At 42.9% G+C, this 21,548-nt stretch overlaps 1 protein-coding gene across 4 annotated transcripts in view; it reads right to left on the reverse strand.

The window, feature by feature from the left end:
- Positions 1-21,548, reverse strand: part of UVSSA (UV stimulated scaffold protein A) — a 765,945-nt gene that overhangs the window by 464,146 nt on the left and 280,251 nt on the right. For all 4 annotated transcript variants that reach the window (XM_069632154.1, XM_069632155.1, XM_069632156.1 and 1 more), the window contains one exon: positions 18,163-18,262. In XM_069632154.1, the coding sequence (XP_069488255.1) occupies positions 18,163-18,262 (100 nt within the window). The remainder of the gene's footprint in view (positions 1-18,162; positions 18,263-21,548) is intronic.

Below are 21,548 nucleotides of genomic sequence, written 5' to 3' on the forward strand. Positions count from 1 at the left end.
TCATACATTAGGCCCACATCGATAACGTCAGCGATCTTATCTGTCATGGCAGTCGTTTCTACATCAGGATCACTCCAATAGATATTAAGTATGATTAGATGGCTTTGCCAGGGTGCCACTTTGGTGATCAGGGAGCCCCCTTTTCTTAAGATTGTATATTATATATATGAAGACGGGTTCTATGTTTTAAGAACTAATATCAAGCCCAAGTGTTAATTAGAGTCAAATGCCCAGCCCTAGGTCTTCCTGCCGTCCCTCTAATAGCCGGATTAACCAGGACTGTAAAGCCATCAAAGAGTGGTTCCTCTCGCAACCTAGTCTCTTGTAGGCAACAACCTCCATGTCCTCCCATGGTATTGTTTGCTTCACCCAAAGCAGATTTTCTGCAGATGCGCCCATGAGCTGATCACTGTCCTGTTCAGAGGGAAACCACACACTTCATTACACATCCATGTAGAATTAGGGTTGGTTTGAGAGTCAAGCCGCGATATTGGGGGAACAGAGTGAAAGACTCACCATACCTGTGCAAGAGAAAGTGGGGTGAGCAGGCTAGAGGGGTCCTGCGCAGGTGCCAGAAAACACCCAAATAGGAAGAAACAAATCCAAAGGCTTATTCAGCGATGAAGCACAAAGCCACACAATACCAAAGCTCTTGTATGCAATTCCCACAGCCTGTGTCAGTGATGTAATTTCATAATCAAGGAGAGCCAAGAAAAGGGTAAGCCAGCGCACCTGTGGTAATACTGTAGGGGAGTCAGGAAGACCTGGGACATAACAGTCACCTAGGATTTCCAACTACTCACGTAGCAAGGCCATAATTAATGGGGTGATTGACCAATCACCCCAGTTATTGGGTACTTTAAGGCAGAAAAACAATAAACGACAGCACAAAGAAACCAGCCATGAGAGTGTTCAGGTTGATCCACACTGCATCCAGCTCTCCCACGATCTCAGCTGCTCTAGAAAACGCACAGCTCATCCAACAAAAAGCTCTGACGAGGCCTCTCTCCCCCCTGGGTTTTTCTGCCCCAACAAGAAGAGACAACTATCAAGGGGTCCCTCGGAAGGAAATTGAACAGGGTCCTGAGGAAGGCTACGGTTAAATTACAAATACCTGCCAAAACGTCTTTCCGCATTGACAGTTAGGCTAGCAGCCATTGCCATGTGGCCACAGGAGGCTTGCTAATAATTACAAAGCTTTCCACAATAAAGAAACTTGACGTATTTATTTATATAGCGTGCAAACAGCCCAAGGGCATTGAGGCGCTGTTACTTGCAAGAGCTTAGTTACAGAGGTACAGGCGTGGTAGCAATCATAGACAGAATACCAAAACACTACACACGTAGTTCTATCATTACAGCTTATGCAGTTGGTTTTTACAATTTATGCAGTTTAGTATTCATGCTGGTGCTAGGGAGCTTAGGTGAAGAGGATGGTTTTCATAGCGTTACGGAAAGCCAAGAGGGAGGCCTCACTTCTGATTGTGGGAGGTAGGGCATTCCAGTGTGTGGGTGCGAGAGACCTGCTAGATAATCTAATCACTAATCAGCCTAGACAAATAGCTATCCACATTTGGAAACACTGGGAGTCTAGTCTGAAGTAATATACAGCATATGCCACATGAGTGGCTCTGATTGTGTACCAATACAAAACCTGTGCTAAAATATGTCAGATACCATGTATGTCATGTAATACTTGCTTCATTGTATACAACCACCATGTAAACCAATTGTGCCTGTGTTCCATTCAGTTGTCACTTTGTTTTATGTTTTGCTACTGATTAATGTGTCATCGCCCGAACTGAGAACACATTTAATAAAAAGATGCTCAATTTATTTATTGCTTCAGTATGTGGTTCAATTCACAAGGATTAGTGCTGAGGTTGCCAAACAACTCTGCCCTAATTAAGAGTACTGAATTTCAGGCTCACGCTTTCACGCTGGTTATTGCCATTTTACTTGTTGTTTATGCCTGTCTTTACATATTTAGTTGTTTCACTGTCTGTCCTGTAATAATATGTTTTTTCTAAAATAGGATCTCAGATGTTGGGAGCCCACCAATGTATTTCTGTTAGAACCCTTTTTGTCACTTATTAGAAGAATCTTTTAGACTTTGGACAGACACACTTCCTCTACATAATGAGGTAAGGGAGACAATACTCGCCTTAGGCATAAATGATCTGGGCTCCACATCATTGGATATAGAGATAATAACAGACACAAACACACTACTTTTCAGTAAACAATACAGTGACTGAACAAGTCGACTGCCTCTTGCAACAAATAAATGTGAGATCTAATATTCAGAGAATAAAATAATCCATAGTTCAATCACATGGTAGACATTGCTACAATGGGGAAAAAAAGCAACAGAGCACTTATCGAGGAAGATATATGGTACGGTAAAGAAATGTATTTATCTTCAGTGCCCATAATCCAACAAAAATGAAATAATGTCAAAAAGGTGTTATCGTGATAAGAAATTTGAGTGCTTCTTAGCACCTCAAAAAGAAAGAAACAAAGAAACAAACTTGTAGAGGGGGCAAGAGGAAAGAGGGGGAGAGGAAGTAACAAGAAGGGATGAGGGGAGGAGGGAGGACCAGACTGAGCCTATTGCGGGCTCAAGCCCAGAAGTGGACCTTTGGCTGGTGGCCTGGAATAACTTCAAATTTGTCAAGTACCCAGTCAAGCGTGGGGGAAATTACGGCAGGAAATAGGTCTTGGGTATCACCAAAGCAAGGGAGAATAATTCATTCTTGGTGGTAGGCGTATGATGCAAAGACCCTCAGAAGAATATTAAGGCAACCAACAGTTGGAGTGTGCCAACTGTTGGTTTCTATTTGAAATTAAAGGACTTTGAGAGTTGAACCTGTTAGAAGCTAGGTTACTTTGGAGTTAAACATTAGGGACCTGGGTAGGAAAAAACTCTTCACATATCTTGGTATACCTTTGTGAGGGCACTATTATTATGGTCTATCATTTTCAGTAGAGGAGAGATCCCCAGACTCTGCAAGCGTTTAGCTCACTCAGGTTTGTACACTAAGGCTAGAATTAATCTTGGCTTTAGCCTTAGGGATTCCCTGAGAGGAATGTGATTCACTCGGTGAACAGGAGCCACCTGCTTTTCGCTTTTCCTTTTCCCACCATTATGTTTCCCTGTACCAAACAGAACTCTAAAATATTGATCTGCATGGAAATAGTATTGCTTGCATTTGTGTACTAGGAATAGTCAACATTTACAGTAATTTGGTATGCACAAAATAAGAAGTGAGTTGTAAACCCTTTGATGCTAAATATTTTATGCCTTTAGTGAGAGTTCTGCTAGAGGTGGTTGTAGGAGTTAGATCAGTCTGAAGGTAGAATAAAGGGATGTATACAATAAAACTGTGTGCTGAATATCTGAATGCTATAGATACAATAATCCAAATCACACATGAAATGGGCAACCCAGGCATACATTGTTAGATGTGGAAATGCAACTCAATGCACCAAATTTCAACACCAGCCTCCTATACAGTCAACTGTTGAGTGTCAAGCGCATAGTCAACAATGAAGAGGCATGCAAACAGGAATTTACTAGAATCAGAAACAAATTCCTGGAGACAGGTTACTCCACTGAAAAATGTGTGGAAGCACAGATCAAAGTTAACTCAAAAACTTGCATCTCATTACTAAACATTCAGAAAAACACCAAACAACCTCCACCACTAGTATTTGTAAGCAAATATTGCACCCAATCACCAAAGATCAAAAAGAGCATAATGGGAGACCACCAGGGGGCGCAGACGACATGGCTGCCTCAGCCTTCTGCTTCCTTGAAATCCACACAGGAATGGCGGCACCCTCGTAACACCCCACCCCTGTCCTAGAAAAAAGTGAAGGAAAACTAGGGGAAGCGGCCGACCACCAGCTAGCCAAGTCCCAATCAGAATTTGTAAAGGCAACTTTTCCAAACACCGCCCAGACTGACACGCACCCGGGAGGCCTCGGCACAGCGCCTGCAACTTTTAGTAGGCAGGCAACCCCTGCTTGGTGCAGGGCATAGTGAACCACCGGAGAGAAGCAACCTCATTTAAAACAGCAGGGTGAAGCCCCTATGTCCCCAAACGGGACACAGAAACAGCATTTGAAAACATGCCGCTGGGACTTGTCTTATAAACCGGTACAGAGAGCGGGAGAGGAGCTGCAGCCTACGAATAAAACACAAGGAGTGCCCAACAAAAGATCAGTTCCATCCAGCGCAGTGAAAGATAAGAGGTGAACATAACACGCGTGCAAGGGGATAACTCTCTGGATTCGAACTGAGACACAAACTGTTTTATCGGACAAAAATAAGAAAGTGGTACACTATATGAGTTGTCTTGGGTGTACCCACATCAATCTGTGAATAGCAATCATTGACTGTAATCTACAATTTCCTATGTTTTATGTGTCGCACAACGTTTGTGTTGATTCTGAGAATTTGTCGATTTAATAACATTTTAACTTTGCTCATTCTGATTAAAAGTGTATGGTTGATTTTAAGATGGTTTTCAACCACTGTTAACCGTTTTGTGGGGTGCAACCTGTGAACTAAACTCTGTCTCACATATATATTGATAGTCTAAAAAGAAAAACGGGTATAGACAGAGTAGACACCCCTCCCCCTACTTAGCAGTGGGCCAGTGTCTACCGGGATTCCTCCTGTTTAGCGTCTGCATAAATGTACACCAGTGTCCTAGCCAAAAGCTTAAGCATGGTACTGCCATGGCTCATGCACAGTGACCAGGTGGGTTATGTGAGGGGGCGACAAGGATCCGACAATATCCGTAAGACACTGGATTTAATAGCAGCACTAACACTGAAGACACAGACCCCACCCTCTGTAGACGCTGAAAAAGCGTTTGACAGAGTCGAATGGCCCTTCATGTGGGCAGTGCTGTAAAAGGTGGGCCTAGGTACACCTTGGATAAGGGGCGCTCAAGCACTATAGCATCTCCCCCTTTCACCCTTAGTCGAGGGACTAGACAAGGCTGTGTCACGGAGCCACTAGCCCAATGTATCCGGAAGAACACTGCAATTAGCAGGCTCACGAAATTTGTGAAAAGAGTATAAACTGGCGCGATTTGCAGATTACATCTTGGTATATCTGACCCACCCAAACCGGTCCATCCCAGCTCTCCTTGACACAATCACTGAATATGGGTCCCACACGGGCTTTCGCATCAACGTAAGTAAGACAGATATCCTGCCATTACAAGACAGTGAATCTCTCTCTGAAAACCTATTAAAAAGCAGGGGCATGAAGCAAAACCACCATGACATCTGATACTTAGGGGTGAACATTATGAGACGGTTGGGAGAATTATATCAGGCCAACTTTGCCCCACTGTGGACCGCTATTAAAAAGGGCATCCAAAAATGGTCAAAGTTAAAACTTTCCTGGGCGGGAAGGTTTAGCACAATCAAAATGAATGTTCTCCCACGGCACTTTACCCTGTTTCAATCGCTACCTTTGGTGCTCCAAGACTCGTACCACGTCGAAGTAAAGCGCTCCCTCTTGACCTTTCTATGGGAGGGAGAAAAGGCCCTGCATCGCCTACAAAACAATGAAACAATGATTCTTTCAAAAGATAAAAGGTGGCATGGGATTCCCAGATATGTACGAGTACTATAGGGCGGCACAGCTACGAGTATTGTTAGACCGTCTAAGGGAATCGGGGGAGAAGCAATAGGTTCACCTAGAAAACAGACACCTCTCAACAGTTACACTAGGAGAGTGGTTGTGGGTCCCCCAAGATCTACTACCGCAAATAGTACACAAACACCCAATTCTCTGTGGTCGCTTCGGAAAAACAAATCAGACATGAACGGTATCCCCATATGGCCATCCCCTTTGAGTTGCATCTGGGCTCCTCCTGTTAGAGATCTCATAGTCGACCCAATATGCTTCCAACCGCAAGACAAGCAGGGGATGGTCAGGGTGGGGCAACTGTGGAAAGACGGGAGCCTTCCTGACCAAATCAGTGTTGAAAGCCGCACAGCAGGGCCTTTTAATCCGCCCACTGCTATTCTTACAATTAAAGAGTGCACTAACATACACACGGCGGAACAAACAACCCCAGCAAAAACTAACCCGGTTTGAGAGCGTGCGAAACAATCATCAGGGAACCAGAGGATTGATAGCAAGGTTATACAGTGCTTTACTAGCAAGGGGACACCTGATAGTGCCACACAGGCAAGCTTGGTGGGAGAAGGACCTTGGATCAAAAGGCAACATAGAAGGATGGCCCGCTATCTACAGAGCGGTCTGGAGCTCCACAATCTTAGTCTAATAAAAAAAACACAATAGTAGCTTGCTCATGAAGTGGCACCTCACCCCCCAGAGACTAGCTAAAATGTACCCGGGGATAAGTCCATACTGTTGGCGAAGCTGTTCAGTCGTAAGCAACTACTTGCACCAATGGTGGGAATGCCCTAAAGTTCAAACCTACTGGAAAGAAATCCTGGGCTGGATCCTTGGCATTGAGGGTATCAAGAGAGCAACAACCCCACTCTTAGTCCTGTTTGGCATTGAGTTTATAGAACCAATACATAATGTTGGTGCACATGCCCAGAAACTTAATCCTAGCAGCTCAGGTGTGCCTAATGATACAGTGGAAGGGAAGTTCACTACCAACAAAAAGGGAATGGCTGCGCAAATCAAAGGAGATATAGGACATGGAAAGCCTTACGGCAAAAATCTTGGAATCACACTCACACCTAGATGCAATGTGGCTTCCCTTTCAGGAGTTTTGAAACAGGAACAAGCTATGACCTCAATACCCCACCCTCTGACACGCACTAACCATCACATAATAGCCAAAAGTTAGACAACTAGGTCGGCCGTCTGGACTACCCGGGAGCCAAAGGCTGCATCAAACATTAGGTGGGTGCTTACCCTGTACTGAATTATTGTGTCCTCTCTGTTAGGCAGAATCCTGTGCAGTTCCCTTGGGGAACACTGCAAAAAGATTAAGACCACAGGATTAAGCAGTAAACCCAATTGGTAGCAGTCTGCACCACCCAGATGTACCTGGTAGCTGTGGCTGAGCAGTCAGACTTTTCTCAAGAAGAGTAGGGCAGAATGGAGAGTATACACAATAGGGCCAAAACACAGTAGAGCAAACAAACACTGACCAGAGCTTTGTATAAAAAGTATATCGTTATTTATTTAAAACACATTTTTAGGTAATACACTAACACTCTCAATGAAAACTAATTTAAAACACAGCCAGGTAAATATACACACCTCCCTTCTTAACTATCAGACAAGTCAGGGATAAAGCACAACTATTTTATAAGACAGAAGTGAGCGCTTAACCTAGATGGCACTCCAATAGTGTAGGTTAAAAAGGGAGAGAAAAAGCAGAGCATAAAATAAAACAGTTCGCAACACTTAAGTGTTCAGAGCAAGGGGAGAAAGGCAGGTTATACTGTAGAGCCAAAGTTCATAGGCTATGCCCACTTTAAAGGGAGCAAAGCGAAATGTGCCCAGGATCACACGGTTTAAAGTGCACTGAAAGTCTTTGCAGAGTGTTCAAAAGATGTTGGAGTGATTCAAAAGATACAGTTAGAAGGCCTGGAGCCAACCCAGTTTAGAAGCCAAGGATTTGAGGGTCACCTTTAGCAATCTGTAGAAAGGGAGGCCAGGCAGGACTAAGTACCTTAAAGAGAAAGGAAGCTCCAGCGGGGGCAGCTGTTCCTGGCAGTGGTTGAAGTTCGTGGTTCCGACCAGGGGAAGAGAAGATCTCGTCGAGGAGGAAACATGGAGTCGTTGCACTGCACAGGGATGAAACCAGCCGCGGAGTTCCCGATTAAAAGGTGCGGTCCTTTTATTCGCGGTCAAAAGTGGTGAGCTTGGCTATCCAGCCGCCAGGGTGCTTGGCACGGGCGATTCGACCAAGTGACGTCTTTGGAAGCGAAAAAAGGGTGAACTGGTTGGTCCTACAAGCTCAAAGGGAGAAGACTCTCCAGCAGAAGATCTTCTCTTGTCGTTGGAAAAGTGGTGAGTTTGTTGCAGTAGGGCTTCACCGGTGGTGTCGTCAGTTGCAGGTGGCTCAGCTTCTTCCCTCTTCTGATTCTTAGGTCCTGTGGCGACTTCTGAAGTTCCAGTCCCAAAGGCCCTGCTTTTATGCAGAAAAACCCCCATTCATCAGCCTAGCTGTCAATCACACATGCTAAGTGGTGAGCCGGGCGGCTCACCACTGGGCCAATCAGAGTAGAGTGCGACTTGGGTTGCTAAGGCAACACAGTCCAGGGTGCCAATTCCCCCCTCCACCCTTCCTGTGGAACCCAGACAGAGTGGCACCATTTGGAGGGCTTCTGTGGAGAAGCCCGCCAAAATAGTGGAACAAAGGGCTCGACCTTGGTCAGAGTTACAGAGACTGACACAAACGAAGAGTTCTGGCAAAAAGACCCAACCGGGGATTTAATATTAAATAAATAAACCGGCGGTATCTTTAACATTGCACCAAAAAGTGGTGTGTTTAAAATCAATGGGAAAATCCCATAGAGAATATTCCGGTGGAATATTTCGCGTGGTAACCACTGCCACCAGCCAGAAACTCGATAAGGGGGGACTGGACAGTGCCCCCTTGAAAACAGACCCAGGGGCAATCGAATTACCACTTACCAGTACTTCCACAATATGATGGTTTGTACTGGTTCTGTTCACAATTTTGGACTAGTAAAGCCAATGGTGACTTTACATGCCCTGGGAGACAGTAGTCCGTCCCAGGGTATGGAGTCTATGTTTGGTGGTCACTGTGACACCCCTGTGGTACTGCACTGAGGGTGCTGTGTACCACACATACAGAAAAACAGACGATACCCTATGGAGTAAAAAGAAACCCCATAGCCCCTAAGCACAAAACAAGTCAAAGACATACCTCAAATCATGTCTAAGAGTGGGAGTAAAAGAGTATCAGTCTTAGCAGGAGAAAAAACAAACCCCAAAAATCCAGCAAAGCTACTGGGGGACTCACTAGGTTTGGGAAATTAGCCTTATAAGAGAATTCTCCCTAACACTCTCTAAGGTGGTTATCGGAAGGGGGGGAGGGAAGAGGAAGGAGGATGGGGCGGGGGTGAGAAAGCAAAAGTTAAGTTTAGTTTGTTAAGAATGATTGCAGAGACCAATCCACCAGGTTTGTGGTTCAACTATCAGAAAGAAACTGAGCGACCGCTCAAATATGTACTAGTGATTTTGAATTGCTGTTTCATTTGCTTTTTCATGTTTTATTTTGTGTTTTCTTCTATGAATTGACTGGTGGATATAATGTAATCACTGACCATATTTTTCAATAATATACTATTTTCAACAACAATTTTTTAAAAAGAGCATAATGACACATTGGACGATGGCTGCATGCGATAAAGAATTGTGTGATTTCTTTAGTGACAACCAGCGTTTGCTTACCAAAGGAGATCTTCTCGTTAACACTCAACCACACAACACTCCTACAGTCAAACCAAGGAAGACAGGCACCTTCCAATGCTTAAACTGTTGCAACTGCAACATAAGGAAATGCAACATTGTTCTACATCCCAAAACAGGAAAATTATTACATTACATCATGCAAACTGTGATACACTTAATGTGGTATATACAATAAAATGTCCTTGCGAACTGTACTATGTGGGACAAACATGCTGGAAGGCTAAAATAAGGTGGAATGAACATAGGTCCAACATCAGACTACATAATCAACTCTGTGATAGACAGGCATTTTGATCAACAGAGGCAGCAGTTATCACAAATCCGCTTTCGGAAATTGGAAAGAATATAAACACAAAACCTAACTATTAATGTTGGCAAGAACCTTAAGCAAAGGGAAGCATTCAGGTTTGACAGACTTGATTACGTCTTTCCCAATCGGATGAATGAGAAACTGTGCTTGAGCAGTTTTTGCTAATTACTTCCACAACTATTGCTACACATGGAATGTTCATATTTTCTTCTCATAATTATGATATATTGTATAAGTTTGGCTCATCTTTACATCCATTGCATCTTTATTACATTGATCATATGCATACTTTCATTTACGAAATATTCCTGGCAGATCGCCAAAGGAACAAAAAATAGCATTTATTTTGTTTCACATTGATGTTCACGTATGCATGATGCGTAATAAGCAAAGAAATGACTTGCGTCACCATCCAGTAATTGCCTAATATTTTATGTTTTCCTCTTTTTTATTGCGATTATTCGTAATGTCCAATTTTCTATTTTTGATCGCAGGCAGCCGACACGCTCTTAGTTACTTTGAAAGTCATTGGAAGGTTCATCACTGTAATCTCTGCACTTAGCAGGCTCTTTGTTAAAATAAAAAATCTGTTTTTTGTACTCACTATCATATTTTTAAGTGGCTGGCAACCGATGCTGAGAATGTTATCAGTGTCATCACCAGTATAGTTTGCATTTTATTGACCACGACACTCAATAACCCTCTGTATATTTCGCAGGACACATGTTTTGGGGTTCTACACAACACAGATAAACTCAATTGCTCTCAGTAGCTGTCCATGTGGATGCCGGATCGGCTACGACATAATGAAGAGGAATGGGATGATGATGATGTCATCATGTTTGATAACGTCACACACACTGCCATTTTACCTGCAATTTTACAGGTAAATAGTCACCATAATGCGGACAGCATTCGTCTCGAACGCGGATCTATGTTTTTTGGTGGAACAGGTCTTCAAACCGACTAGGTAAGATCACTTTAGTATGCTTTTACTAGCTTCTTAATGTGGTTTTTCACTCTACATTGTACATTTTTAACGAAAGGGGGCTTTACCTTTCAGATTGATCTTGGCATTGAGTAATTCATAACACGACAAAGAAGGTATTTACCATAATCTGGGCTATGTTTGCTTACACACATTTTGTAAACAAAATTCTACTTTTTTAACACAAACAGGTATCATTTATATTTTTTTCTATCCCTTTGCTTGATCGATATTACCCACTGGTAACTCGTGCTCAGGCAGACAGGTATGAGGTAATAGCCAACCAGAACAACCCATTGTAACATGGCATGAATTCAATTTAGTAGGTCTGGACAAATGCATATTTTTGTGTGGTCTATAGAGATAGCCCTGATGGACGACCAGTCCGAAATGCACCAGCCTTTGACTCTGCCACTTCAGTTGTAAAAACGCCACTGCACTTGTTATTAAAGGAACGTCACCAATAAGATGAAAGATTTCCACCTCAATTTTGTCATTACGCTTGTTTGAAATGTAGTAGTGTATATTACAAAGGATGTCATCAGATCTGATGACGAATGCAATCAGTTTAACTTCACGTAATTGTTCTACATATGCCACCTAACATAACATCTGACCCCTTTTTATGTAAGCTGCTTCGGAGGTCAGTATTGAAATAGAATAATTTGTGTTTTCAGAGGTTTCATGCAGTTCTCCTTGTGTGTGTGTGAAGAGTTTCCAAGTACATTAACTGGCCAAATTAACAACTTTCTTGCCGTTGGCGTCTGTTTTTGAACAAATTCCCATTTTTACCTCTAAAGAGTTGTGAAGGATTTCCAAGAAATAGCAACTTTCTCTCAGATCCTTTTGGGTCTGTTCATAAGTGGTTTCATTGTGCTGATTTGTCTGGGACAGTCTCAAGGCCATCGCCTCAATGAGGATAAAATTATTGGTGGAATCCTGAATTTTCTCAAATAAAATGGAGTTACGTTTAACATAGTAATATATTGAGGCAGAGCATTGCGTAATGATCCAGTACACGTTTGAGCAGAAGAGGTTTGAGAAAATTATTTAAGATGCCAAATCTTCCATTAGATGATGGTCGAATCAGCCAATAACTATGCAGGCCTGGATGTTAATGTATGTTTTTTGTGCACGTCCCTTTTTCCCAAACTGTTTGAATTTTTATCTGGGATTGGAAACACCCACATAGAAAAATCAAAATATCTTCTTAAGGAATAGAAGGAAGGAGGATTGGCTTTGCTCAAACTTCGACTTTGAAACTGCACTGCTCTGTTGAATACAATCAAAACCATCTTAGGGTGAAGGTAACTATATTGGTGTTTATCCAGTTTCATTTGAGAGAGCTACATGCTTTACAGGATATGAAGTGTGAGGCCCTTGAACTCTTCAAAATGTTAGGCTGAAGGGGTTGAACGTTTTTACAAGGAGCTGGGTTGATATACAAAAAATGCACAGTGAAGTTACCTCCATGTTTTGGGTTCTGAAGAGAATAATCCTAAATACTCACAATGAGCACCTTTCTTGATATAGACCAACAATTCAGATGCCAAGAAAGAAGGTACATGTGTTGCAGAGCTTCTTGATCATATGGTTTAAAAATAGGATTCCATGAATCTTCTCTGATGGCCGAATTGAGTTATGGGAAACCTTAGTTATTTGCCATTTTGGGTCTGCCAATATGATGGATAAAACAGGCTCTATGATGATAAATATGTTTAAAAAAAATGGTGGGAAATGGGGTAATTTCGTCCTATGATGAGCAGTTCAATGAAGGTGAAAATAATGATGTTGCTCTTGTAAAACGCAGTCCAGTGTTTCCTGAGAACGATGTGAGAGGCTTCAGGGAAGAGATTACACATTTATTCAGGTGCCATGATTACTACAGTGAAAAATAAGTTTCAGTTTTTATAATACTATAAAATGGATCAGTAGAATGATCCAGTGGTGTCTGTGTAAGGTATTAGAATGTTCACGATGTGGAGGGAGTAGCTGTTATGCTAATTTAGAGGTTTTCTACATATCCAGCATTGGAGACATTTTGGCTGTTTGTTCTTTCTAAGATCTCAAATATTCTCAATCAAATGTTAGAATTTGACCTTGACTTTCTGTCTTGACATAGGGACCCCTGGGGATACTTTTAACATGGAATGTTGTAAATCCATTTGGAAATTATAGAGATTATTTTGTCAACATCATATCTTTTTTCAAGAGGACACACAACAGACTTTAGAAGACGGAGTATACTGCTGCATTATCTTGAAATAATCGGTTACATTTGTGATATGTAGGTGATCTTTTATACTGCTGTAGTAGCTGAGGATTTATGATACGTGTGTGCTAACAATGTTTTATTAAAACAAGGGCAATTACAGCTTCTGGATCACCTTACACCACTATGTGCGAAAAAGCATGGTAGGTGACCTTGGCAAGAAAAACTAAGTGTCAGATGTGAGACCAAGAGGACATGGATGCATTCTATTAGTATCTACGTGGACTGATTTGAAATTCAAAGGCTGTCAGGTGAAACTGGAATTGTAGCTCTCAAAGGGGCTTCTGGAATGGAGAGAAGAGAAAAACCTGAACTTAACTTTAAATCCTAGTTATGGAGAATTGGACCTACAAAGGAATAACCCGACTGGAAAGGCACCATAGGTCAAGATGTTCTCAAAGGTTTTCTCTGCTCACATAAAATATACTTAAGGGGTTCCCCTACTAAATAGTTGTAAAGACTACTGTTTACAGATAGTAAAAAATTATCCCTATGAAATATCATAGCACATAACTCAATCCTTTGATGAAATAAGACATTCTAGCATGGGCGTAGTTGTGGTTGAATCCAATTCTGGCTGCAAGAAAGTTGAATTGGAAGGTTAGGGTGTGTGTGGGCATGCGTGATTTGAACAACTATACTTGAGTAGACTGTCACCACTGTTTACCTAGCAATAATGAAATAAATTCCCCATGATTTATGGCGCAAAGGTGATTAGAAGCTTCAACTTATCTGCTGCAAAACATCAAGAGCTATGCACAAGTAACATCTCTCTGAAGGGAACATTACAGTAGAAACGAATGCCACTGGTACTAGCACCCGTACAGAAGTTAATAAAAGAATAATGCCTGTCCAGTTCATAGGTGATAGAAAAAAAGTACCTTTTGTTGCTATGTACGCATTTTCAACATCTTGTTGTGTGACAAATTTGGCATAAACTGACAAAGTCAAATTGAAAAAGGCTTTTCTGATCTTCAAATTTCGTTAGGTCGGCCCTCTTTGGAGTCTTCACTGTTCTTGGGTTGGAGGAGTTCATACTCCTGTAACCAGCAAGCACCAAATGTCTTATTCTATTCTTTCTAAAAGGCATCAAGAGTTTGGAATCTGGGAACAAGCATTCAAAGAAATCCTTAAAGAATTGCTTTTGCCTGTTCTTGAATACCTCTGCTTCAAGCAACAAGCAGGCCTTGTAATCTTCGTGTGGTTCTGCCTCTTGATGATTGAGGAATTTTAACTCCAGTCTGAAGCATATAAGTAAACCTCTAAATGTTTTTTTATCAGATCCTTGGGAGTACAGGCATCCATAACCAACACACTGTGTAATCCTTTCAGGGGGTGTTCACTTGATGCAGGGGAGTTTTTACTCCAGTAAGCGGCATATAATGAAACCCATCAATGGCTCTCTCTCCAAGATGCCAAGGGGTGGGAGACCAGTGTGCCCTTAATCGTCTCAGTAGTTCATTCTTTGTACTTCCTAGGATCTTCCATACACAGTCTCTGCATGCAACATTCTCTATTAGTGGTCATATCATGGATATTGATAATCAAACTAGACCAGTTGTCTGCAACCTTTGGTTCTCCACATGTTTTGGACTACACAACGTTCATCAGCTGTAGCCAGCATTGTCAATGGTGAGGGATCATTGGGGTCATAGCCCAAAATACCTGGAAAGTCGTCGGTTACAGACCTCTGAAATAGACCAAACCTGGTGTAAGAGTTGAGGTTTCGTTATTCTTAAAGATCATTGTACAAAAAATGTATAATATCAGTGACCTGGGCAGAAATCCAACCTAGATTCCCCTCTCCAAAAGTAGTATTAGGCTGGCACCTTCAGCCTTCCTCAAAAGTCCTTCAAACCGCTTTCTGATAAAACACAGGACTTGCCCTCTCTAGTATCTCTTGGCAATCCCAAAGTTCAGGTTCAAAGAAAATAAAAGGTTTTGCACTCTTAAAGATCTCCTTATAACGTTCTCAAGACTTCCAGCTACCTCTCACAAGTCTCTCAAGTTCATTCTACAAATGCCTTCTAACTTGTTTGAGATTGATGGTGGGATAGGGCTACTTCCAAACTCCTTGTAGGTCCTGTAGATGTTAATCTGTCTCCACCACAAGTTGCAGACACAGCTAGAGTTTCCCTTTTATTTAATGACAGCACTAACTGGGCTTGCTTGGCCCAGTTTCCACAGGGGATCTCAAGAAGGCCTCATTACCTCTCACTCCTAGGATCCGGATTTCTACCCAGCTCACCAATTCTCTACTCATCCTCTGGTCCTGTTCCTCCTCAATGGCAGGGCTAGTCGTATACACTATTTTTTTCTGCCTCACTATCCTGCTATTCTTTCTCCTGGTTGCCAACTTTCTCCAGATGTCACCCTCCACCACCTCCGGAGGTCCCCTTCCCGCCACCCCAAGAGACCTCTTGAGACCTCGGTCACACCACCCCCATACAACTATCTTCCTCCAGTTACCTTCTGTTTTCCCTTCTCGCCCTCTTGTCTCCAGCCTCTGTTGCTCATGTCTCTCTCTAGTATCTTTTCACAGCCTGCATCCTGAATCACCACCACATTCCCAAACTCTTGCCACAAGGTTTTTCCAAACAACCACAACTCCCCTTTCTGGGAAGTCCCATTTAAATTCTAGCAGGTTATTCCATTGGGCCGGTCTCAATGTTGGGGCGTGTATCCTTATTAGCGTTACCATGTAGTTGATTATGGTGAAACCAATTCCCCCTAACATCCTTTTCCACACGCCCAGGTGTATCAAACCTTTGGGTATGCAATCCGAGTGGCTTATGGACTGCTTCTTTAAGAAGCTGGTCCCCCATCTTGGAGTTCTGGTCTGTGTGAGACTGCCCCTATGGACCGCAGCAGTCACTTCTGGAGTGGAAACCGCAATAGCATTGTTAGTGCTTTTGATTCGTTTTGACCGTTTCTTTATTTTATTTTTGTATTATTGTTAAGAGCGGTGGGCCCAGCTCAAGAGCAGCAGAGCGTTGCACAATGTTTGGCTAGCCAGCGTTTAGGTTGTCATCTTTTAACAGTAGAGCAGTACTGCGAGTTGAATTCTGTGCATCCATTGGGATTAGTCCATGGTCAGGTGATGTTGAAAAAGCCACGTTTTGAGATAGTTGCCTCTTGTTCAGATAGAGTTGCAGAGGAGATGCACTTCCCAGTGATGGGATCACAGGCTTCCTTGAAAGACCCTTAAAGGGCCAGTCGCACTTTTGTTTGGCACATGACTGTCGCCTGCCGTTGAGCAGGAAATGTGAGGATTATCAGGTGAGCCTCTCGATTCCAACCTCCTTGAGCTCGGAGAGGTGCCTGGCCCCCTTGATATCTCCCATTAGAAGTCCCCATAGTGTGGCAGGAGACTGGTGCAGTGGTTTTCCCAGTATTCTTTAGACATCTGCACTATAATCCCCCAACATGGAAGTCTCTTGTCACTAGGTTTCCTGAGTTTGTTTCATGAACTTTCAATCGGAGTCCAAGCATGTAACATTTCTGGTAATTAAGGCTGTATCAGTTCATTCTGTGAGAAGATACTCTTGAGTTGCAGGATAACATGTTTCTTGTTAGTATATCTCGGTTCGTCCCAGGAATATATCTTCAGAGATACAGCAGGCACTGTTGGTCCACAGTATGACTATCAAAGCTCGTTTGCAACATTTCCTCTACTAATTCGCACTCAAGAGTCTCTGCATGCAGAATTTCTGGTTAGTGTGGCTTTCTGGGTTTTTAAGGCCTTCAGAAACTCACACCCATAGCACTCAATTTCTCTTGTCAGAATGGGTTTCTCAGTTAGCTCTAAAAAATTGATCACGCTGTGTAGTAGTGAATTCCATTAAGCAGAGTATACTCTCCTAAATGTTCACCTTTCCAGGGTAGTCAAGGACTTCTAATCCAGGACCCTATGGTTTAGCTAAGATTCACTCTGTGGTTTCTCATCAAATTAACCCAATCAATGTCGGTTTTAAGAGGCTCCAGGTCCCCACAGTTTAGCTTTAGGTTAGGGACTGGGGATTCTCATTAAAGTAACCCCTCAATGTTCACTCTTCCAAGGTGCTTTGGGAATTCCAGCTCCAGGTCCAACTTTAGTGCTTGAATTACTGATTTTCTGCAGTGGACTCCAGGGTTGGACTCTCGCTTGCTCAAGGTTTCCTCTGTTCTCTCTGCGCCTAGCCCAGTTTCAAATATCTAAACGGAGACCTTCCTGTCTTGCCTCAGTTCATGCCATTATCAGGATCACAGATCTCACTCAGTGAGCTCACTTGCTCCATATTTCAAGGCTTCCTCTGCTAGTTTTGCACATCCCCGGTGGTTCATGTCTCTCACTCACCTGTTAGAACCTGCCTTCAGCATTATTCTCTTTCGTTTACTATTCAGACACAGGGTCCTTTCCTCATAGCGCTCACCTGCACTATGTCAGTCTCAATCCTCGGATTTCACTTCAGACATCTATCTTCGAACCTACTATCACAGGTTCGAAACCAGAGAGGGAGGGCTCATTCCTTTCTTCCTGAACCTGATCAAATGAAAGGCATTATTTTGTGTAATAATGAAACCAACTTTGGGGGATGGCGTAAGCCAACATCAAGTACTATCCAACAACACTATAATATTACAGTATTATTGTTATCATTGAAAGCCCCAGTTAAAACCCTTATCGTTCGCGTCCTTGTGTTTTTATTCGTAGCAGGAAACGTGTGTGCAGAGTATATTTTCATGGCCAAGTCAGGTGCAGCTGCCCCCGTGCAGATCACACACAAGGTGACGAAAATTAATCCCCTCCCATTTTGGAAAAAGACCATCTGAAACTCTAGCCCACAACTGTTTATACATGGGTGTATTTTTGCCCAGAGAAAATAAATATCTTTTTATTATCATGACACGCCATTTCGGCTCGAAGGCACCGGATAACACGAGGGAAAAAAGTAAGCTCCCTGTCTGAGTGGTCGAGTCTTCTAACAAAGTTTTTGTTTATTCCGAGAGCCAATCACTGTCGCCGCCTGCGTAATGACTTCCCCCTCAACCGCCAAGAGAGATTACCAACACCACTCATGACTTTATTACCTCATAACGGATGTTTGTTTAGGTTACTCTTTGGAATAAATCACTTCACAGCTGTGCAGACTCACCGTATTCCTTGCGAAGGTAGTCTGGGATGTGGGGCTCGTAACCTTCTTTCTCGGGAACCTCGACAAAGTCATCCTCTTCTTCATCGTCCGTGGCTTTCATCTAATGGAAATCAGAAAGACAAGCTGGAGGCATTGTGGTAAAGCACACCCGTGAGAACATTTCGTACACATACAAAACGGCTAATCAGTTTGCAACCGTGAGCAAGAGCGTCTACTGTGGATGGAACCCTTTTAAAAAGTACGAGCTGAAAGAAAGGTGTAGGGTCGTGTTAGTGCAGGACAAATGTGCCCCAAACTCCAGGCTGGTGAAATCTTTAACAGGACATTAGGTTTAGCTAGTCCAATAAAAAGAGGTCAGCACCGGGAGTATTTAGAAGCACTGGAGTATTTGGAAGCAATAACTTGCTAACTTTCTTCTGAGATCCACTGGCCCATTGCCACTTCAATGCAATTCGGCATAGGGATGGAGTAAAAACAAAGCCATAATGCAGGGGTCAACTGTATCAGCTAAGTACAAATGTGATGAACTGCAAAACAAAGCATTGGATAAGAAGCCAATATGGAAACCATCGAAACAGTATAGGGATAAATGAAATAAAACGGGTGACGAAGATGTAGTCTGCTTTCATGTCGCTCCCACCCATCCCACACTTGCCTTTTCCAACCAACACTAACTGATACAATTACAACCACCAATACACGCAATGCAATGTGTTCTCATGATAAGCGAGGAGAGTTTCCGTTTGGGGATACAACTACAGGGCAAAATACTATAGACGTTAAGAAAAACGAGCAAAAACAAATCCAATAGTTCAGGTTGTTATATGTTCTAAGTTCATGCACACAGACACGCTTTAGCAGGTGTGGGCCAGAGGCGTTGCTAGGGGTGGGCTGGGGGTGTTATAGCACGGGGTCTTTTGGTGGTAGCCCGGATAGAAGCTCAGGAGCTACAACCAAAGGGTTAGCCCGAGTCCAGACAGTCCTAATATTAGCGTAGCCCCACATCTTTTACAGATCTAGCAACACCCCTGGTGGGTGAATATGTAGAACAGAAAGAAGAGTGGAGAGAGCTGTAGGAGTGCAGGTTGTGGGAATTAATGATTATGTGGATAGATGAAAGAGTATTGTGCTGGAGGGATGAATACAAGTTTAAGGGCACGTGATAGTTTGACACTGTCTATCTGAACAGGTAATTGCACTTTAGCAAGAATGGAGTGAAGGCCGGAAGGTTTTGAATGAACACCTCTGCCATTGCTCTTGGCGGCATTGCTCTTGGCAACCGTCCATGCCATTGCTTTTCAGCCTGCATGCCACTGCAGAAAGGGAAAGACCATATGCCCATCAAGCCTGGCCCTACTCCAAAAAGGGGAGTCCAGCCCGAACTGCTAGATCACATGCCTTCTGTATTCCAGGCAGGACCTCTCATGCCCTTTTCTGGACTTCATGTTGCCGTTTTGCAGGTTATCTCCATACAGTGTGCGTGCTCTACCTGCCTCGGTCTACATAATTAGGCCTCTGTTTCGCTTCGGTCATTGTTTCTAGCTCCAATACCCTTTGCAGGATAAACTGGCTTGGCCCAGGGCCCTTCCCGCATCGTGCCACTCCCTCCCCCCACATACATTTTGAAAAACAACTGTCTTGCATTGTAAAGACTGCTACAAGACGTTACAGCTTTGATAAAAAGGGAGGCCTTAAAAGCCTTTATTTCAAATGCGTTTTAATTGTATGCATTCGGTACTCGGCTCAGGATAGGGCAAGTACAGAGACTCTGAATACAGAATTGAATGCGAATAAAACAACATTTTTTAAAAAGCACCACGCATGGTAAGAGACAACCCTATATTATTCTAATCTGTAGCCAAATGCGGCACTGGCTCCTATGAATTGAGCCTTCTAATTCCCTCAACAAAATAGTGTGACAATGGAAGCCCCAACAATGTATGCATCTAGTCACCCATAAGCAATCTCTTCACACAGCTTCGACAAATGACCAAACCTTCATCTTCGGTAAATAACCAGACTGACATTTTGGAAGACATTTTCAAAGGCGGATTTGCATTCACTTTTAGAATGGGTGACTAACGATTTGGCAGGGAGGTGGGTCCTCAGGCATGTAAAGGCACACCTGTCTCCAGAACCGTGCTGCAGAAGAACACTTTCTGCCTGATTCATGGAATTATTTGCGAGAAAAACGCAGATTTGAGCGCCTTTCTGGCCGAAAATCCCCATACTTCAAACAGGGATTTTCGGGCAGAAAGGCGCGCAAATCTGCGATTGTCACGCAAATAATTCCATGAATCAGGCACTTAATAGTTTAAACAGGCAGGTTTTAGAAGGCAAAATGGGTAGCAAAGGTTCTGGCACTAAGACGCACCCGTCAGACCATTTGCACAACACATTTGAACATGTTATCAAAAGATGTCTTTCTACCGCAAAAAGGTCTCAAAAATCCCTCTTCCTCCTCCTTCCCAGATAGGCACCGCTTTCATCTCAAGGTGAGCAGATGCTTGCGGTGTGACAGAGACCTTGTAAAAAAGGCAACAAAAAGTAGACTCTTTGCCGCTTTGCACACTGGCTTGGGCCTCTGGAAGTGTCCTTTTCAAAGCATTTGTGACATTTGTCAGAATGAAGGCAAGTAATGAATCGAGTGGTGGTGGGGAAGGTGATAACCACGTTATGAGAGCACACCAGAAAGTGAACGGCAGATAGAATGCATGCACCAAGAAGCCAACACAGCTGCTGTAATGCACGCAGACCAAGAAGGAAAATGAGAGACACATCGCCATGTATCCCTAAACCCATCAGAAAGCCCACAATACGCAGGATTATTATGCCCAGTTTGCATTGCAAACGTTTAGCCAAAACTAAAAAGCAACAAAAAATAATGTGGACAACGAAATATAGGCACAAAAGAAAAAACCTGCGACGGTGATCATAAGGCAAAAACAGATGAGAAAATGACGAACTCTATAAAAGATATAGCAAAAGAAAAAGCTTTTTGAAGTATGTGTGTGACATTGCTTAGTGCAGAGGCCCGATCGAGAGGCCTGAAGGGTAAATATTCGCAAGGACCCCATAAAAAAGAATCGATACTTTTACCAATACTTTTGTTCATTATTCACAACAACTCGATGATCTACATTTTGCTGCAGAATAAATAGCAAGCAAAGGGGTCTACATAAAAACTCCTGATGAAAGCCATACTTTAATAGGAAGTAGACTCAATAAGACACATGTTATGTTATGTTGATTTATACCTCGCACTGCTACCACCCAGGGGCTGTCTCTAGGCACACATCCTAGGATAATAAAGCAACTTCGAGAGGTGGTGATCATACCAACTAACACTCCTATTTTTGCCCACAATCCTAGGATGTTATGCTTAT

This window comes from Ambystoma mexicanum, chromosome 6q (genome assembly GCF_040938575.1).
Source record: "Ambystoma mexicanum isolate Mex_15411 chromosome 6q, UKY_AmexF1_1, whole genome shotgun sequence".
Taxonomy (NCBI): Eukaryota; Metazoa; Chordata; class Amphibia; order Caudata; family Ambystomatidae; genus Ambystoma; species Ambystoma mexicanum.